Here is a 5,000-nt window from a genome sequence, read left to right as displayed (position 1 = left end):
CAAAACTCACCTCTTCCAATGACAGTGGATTTCCTTTCATTTTGGTATCGATGCTATGGAAACGTTCTGTTTGGATTGAAATGAAAATATTATATAGAGGCATTTAAATGGGACGTTCATTGTCAGAGATAATGTATTCAGTTATACGAATCTAAAATGATATATAAATTTTTATTTCATTTAATATCAATAGCGGAAAGTTTGATCAACACTTTCATACACAAACACGTGTCATTTAGTATTACTGAAAATGCATAAAATTACACATATAGAAAATAATGAATTATTTATCTTTCGTTATCAAACATTTTCTTGTTCTTTATTAGTTATAGAGTATAAATAGGCAGAATTATTTTTTTAGCAATTATTTTTATTATCAGTTTCGAAGAAGCAAGGAACCTGATCATCATTATATTAATCTTTATTATTTACAGAATTTGCAATGCACAGCTGACATACTGTACATCATTAGCTAGAGAACATGCATTTGAATTGAATTTAAAATAGAATTTACGCCATTTGCCAAGCACTGGGACCTATGAGGTCATTCAGCGCCGAAACGGAAATTTACGGTAAAATTTTTGAAAGGTGTAACAGGAGGAAAATATGCATTTGGACCCAACCAAAAGTCCCCATCATTCCACGACCATTGAGAAAACAGGAGGAATTATTCTACCACATATACTTAAATACTATGACATTTATTTACAACAAACAGGCCCTCAGCATACCGTGAGCAAGATGCAGCCTCACAAGCGCCATGAGAAAGGCCTCCGACGTCAGGATCCTGTTCTTGGCAAACCTCAGCACCAAACACTCGAGGACTTTATTGGACACTGTCACCCCGGCCTCCCACAGCGCAGGTCTCAGGTGGTAGGAGGACGTCTTGCCACAGTGGCCGCGGTCGAATTTCAGGAAGGCAGTCTGTGGCACAGGAGAAAACGATCGCCGAGGTATTTTAGGTTTAACTGAGGAGCAGAATCAGCAGTGATCGCCAGTACAATAAGGCTTCTTGAAGATATTCATCAAGTGGCTTTTGTAACATTGTCAGAAAATCAGTATTTCAACTTACCTTTAAAACATTTTAGTTACGTCGAATTACACCACTCGTGCCTTTTTTTCTTACTAGAAACATCAATATTAAAAAAAAAAATTTAAAAGTCTTTTGTGAAAAAAATTAAATGAAACTACTTACAAATAAATTTCAACAACCACTCCAGTCACTAAACACAATACTTATCCTATGTAGAGATTGAAACTGCCTTTGCTTTCAACAAAATCACAATAATTCATCTATTGACGAAAAATTTCACTTGAGACGAAACAGAAACTGAAATTCTTCACAAAGGTTTTTACGCACCCCTCAAGTATTACACAACGTGTATATATGACAGGTATACGTGGAAAAATAAGTTGTTTGTTAACAGAGAACATTATCATTTAAAAATTTTATTGTCTCATTGAATGAAAACGTGAAAAATGAGACCTGTCTTGAACTTACCCTCCAGAACTGCAACATGATGAGTATTCCCGGAACGTCGACCAGACACACTCGGCCGCTGATGTTGAAGTCTCTCAACATGATAATACTCTTAACTAACTCTAAGCTCGGCTTCTCTGCTAAGAACACTGGAAGGGGGGAAAGAATGGAATGGAATATAGAGTTTAGGCCAAAGGCCAAGCACTGGGACCTGTGAGGTCACTGGGCGCTGGAAAGGAAATTGAGAGTAGGTAGGTTTGAAAAGTGAAATAACTGTTAGGAGAGGGTGGATAGCGAGATGGAAGAAAGATAATATGAATGGAGGTACAGTAAAAGGAATGAAAGAGGTTGCAGCTAGGGGCCGAAGGGACGGTGCATAGAACCTTTATTAATGCCTACAGTACACCCCGTTAGGTGCACTGACGGCACTATCCCCCTACGGGGGGGAGGGGAAAGAATTATATATAAAAGAATGACGATTGGTTATAGTAATTCTACGTCAAATACGATTATTTGTTTATATAAATCTAGAAATCAGAGAACGCAGTGTTTCGTACTCAGGCAGGTGAGTTTCTCTCTCTCTCTCTCTCTCTCTCTCTCTCTCTCTCTCTCTCTCTGCCCCTTCATCTAAGTTATGTAAAATGTCATCAGTTCTTCAAGACAGAAAACAAATTGAAGCTGAATAAGAAAAAGAAATCAAATTTTGCTAGTATTTTTGTATGGGTGGGAATTTGATCTAGAACTTGAATTAAGCCAATTCTCTCTCTCTCTCTCTCTCTCTCTCTCTCTCTCTCTCTCTCTCTCTCTCTCTCTCTCTCTCTCTGTTTCTGTTAGCCTCTTCATCTGAGTTATGTAAAATGTCATCAATTCTCTAAAATAGAAACACTAATCTAAGGCTGGATAAGAAAAAGAAATATAATTTTACTAATATTTTTGGACGGATGGGAATTTGATCTAGAACTTGAATTAAGCCAATTCTCTCTCTCTCTCTCTCTCTCTCTCTCTCTCTCTCTCTCTCTCTCTCTCTCTCTCTCTCTCTCTCTCTCTGTTGGCCACTTCATCTGAGTTATGTAAAATGTCATAAAATCTTTAAGATAGAAAAACAAATCTGAAATCGGGACCCATTTAAATATTTCTGTGGCATCCATGATGCCTATTATCATTCAAAAAAATAAAATCCTGGCATCGAGCAGTCAGCTTTAAGCCGCTAATAGGATCTAGAATTACCAAATAATAAAATAAATCAAGTATAATGTTATCACTCTGCACTGGATCGTGAAGTAAGACTCTAAATCTATTTTTAAATAGGGTCTTCGTTTTAATAGTTCTCTCTCGTATCCTACTGATTAAATCATTTAATAATGACCTCATTTGTTCATCGAGGCCTTAATAATCTGCTCCAATCAAAATAATACAAGAGAAAATAAAAAAAAAAATACTCACATTTCCAGTGTGTTTTGAGGAACTTGTGCAGCATATGCGGATCCATTTCAGGTGGGTATTTGCTCAACAATTTCTGCATCATGATTCGGCCCTCGCGCTGAAACATAATATTATGATGTTGATGTTGGATTTAAGAAGAGGCATCGCTGCGTATGAAGCAGGATTTAGAGCCCATGCAAAATATAAATATATATATATATATATATATATATATATATATATATATATATATATATATATATATATATATATATATATATGCACACACACATATATATATTATATACATATATGCATATAAAAATAAATAAATATATATATATATATATATATATATATATATATATATATATATATTCTCTCTTAATTTGTCGCCTTAAGAACTGGGAAAATAAAATACTTTTCCAAAAACAAGAGTCATGCATTGAACTGAATGTAGAATTTAGGCCAAAGGCCAAGCACTGGGACTTACGAGGTCATTCAGCGCTGAAACGGAAATTGAGAGTAAAAGGTTTGAAAGGTGTAACAGGAGGAAAACCTCAAAGCAGTTGCACTACGAATCAATTGTTAGGAGAGGGTGGAAAGTAAGATGGAAGAAAGAGAATATGAAAGGAGGTACAGTAAAAGGAATGAACGAGGTTGCAGCTAGCGGCTGAAGCACGCTGCAAAGAACCTCAAGTAATGCCTACAGTGCACCGCATAACTGACTACTGGTGGGAAAGTCTTGATGTTTTTCATAAAATTTATACACACAAAAGATCACATCGGCTCTTAGGCCTGTCAGGCCTTATTCTGATTATGTAATAATGACCAACAGAAATACATAATATTAACAAAAATTTACTGAGGAAAGATTAAAGAGACTCACCAACTTCATTCCATCGTCGATTCTTTCCAAACTAATCGATCTGAAGACCATGTTGTCTTCATTCACTTCCCTAATCAGAAAAAAAATAAAGATTAAAATGAAATATAAATATATAAATATAAATATCAAAGTGAAATGTGGCTTCTATATCCTATGGGTGTAGCATACATACAATATTTTCAAATTGCAACCAGTAAATCATGCGCCGAAGTTTCTTCGGCGCAATAGAGTTTTCTGTACAGCGTATAATCAACGCCACCGAAAATAGATCTATCTTTCGGTGGTCTCGGTATAATGCTGTATGACCCGCGGCCCCTGAAACTTTAACCACCGCGTGGTGGTGGCCTGTCCTATATAATTGCCAGAAGCACTTTAACCTTAAATAAAATAAAAACTACTGAGGCTAAAGGGCTGCAATTTGGTATGTTTGATGATTGGAGGGTGGATGATGAACATACCAATTTGCAGCCCTCTACCCTCAGTAGTTTTTAAGATCTGAGGGCGGACAGAAAATGTGCGGACAGAATAAAGTGCGGACGGACAGACAAAGCCGGCACAATAGTTTTCTTTTACAGAAAACTAAAAATGCATAATGACTAATTACCTAGGTTTGAGAAATATTCTCTCATACATTCACAAGAAGAAAACTGTTCACAAAATGCAAGGTACGATATAAAACTGCCTAATGTCAGTTCTTCCTAAACTTATAATAGAAAGGTAAATGTCTAATATCTCCTTTCACAAAACCTAGGTGAATGTAGGGAAAAATATCAAATAACTCGTAATGCAAAGAAAGTATAAATGATTTCTCATAACCATAGGAAAAGGGAAAACTTAAAATGAAAGATAATAGGTTTTTTCAATTAAATTTCTGCCTCTCTCTCTCTCTCTCTCTCTCTCTCTCTCTCTCTCTCTCTCTCTCTCTCTCTCTCAACGTTCGAGGTAACCATCAAGATTTGGATTCCACTGAAAACCTGACTCACTCTTATCAAGAAAAAAAAAAATTTAATGGCATAAGGCTAAGCATTTCTTCCTAACAGTAAATACTCTCAGCACAGAAGCGTCATGATAAAATAGCAAAAAATAAACACTTTCTTCTTAATGGAATCCTTTGCTGCAGTTCACAAAGACAAAAGAGTAAATTGCATTTAGAAAGAATTTTTTTCTTTTTCACCCTCCGTTCCAGAGCTGAAATATAAACAGTCGGTG

At 35.9% G+C, this 5,000-nt stretch overlaps 1 protein-coding gene across 4 annotated transcripts in view; it reads right to left on the bottom strand.

Moving 5' to 3' along the window:
• LOC136837101 (calpain-9-like) overlaps nt 1-5,000 on the bottom strand; it is a 296,927-nt gene that overhangs the window by 1,192 nt on the left and 290,735 nt on the right. For all 4 annotated transcript variants that reach the window (XM_067101715.1, XM_067101718.1, XM_067101717.1 and 1 more), the window contains 5 exons: nt 3,792-3,861; nt 2,924-3,020; nt 1,502-1,629; nt 732-924; nt 11-66 (listed from right to left, as the gene is read on the bottom strand). In XM_067101715.1, the coding sequence (XP_066957816.1) occupies nt 11-66; nt 732-924; nt 1,502-1,629; nt 2,924-3,020; nt 3,792-3,861 (544 nt within the window). The remainder of the gene's footprint in view (nt 1-10; nt 67-731; nt 925-1,501; nt 1,630-2,923; nt 3,021-3,791; nt 3,862-5,000) is intronic.

The sequence above is a fragment of the Macrobrachium rosenbergii genome, chromosome 57 (assembly GCF_040412425.1).
Source record: "Macrobrachium rosenbergii isolate ZJJX-2024 chromosome 57, ASM4041242v1, whole genome shotgun sequence".
Lineage (NCBI taxonomy): Eukaryota > Metazoa > Arthropoda > Malacostraca > Decapoda > Palaemonidae > Macrobrachium > Macrobrachium rosenbergii.
This window is presented reverse-complemented; position numbering and strand designations above follow the sequence as displayed.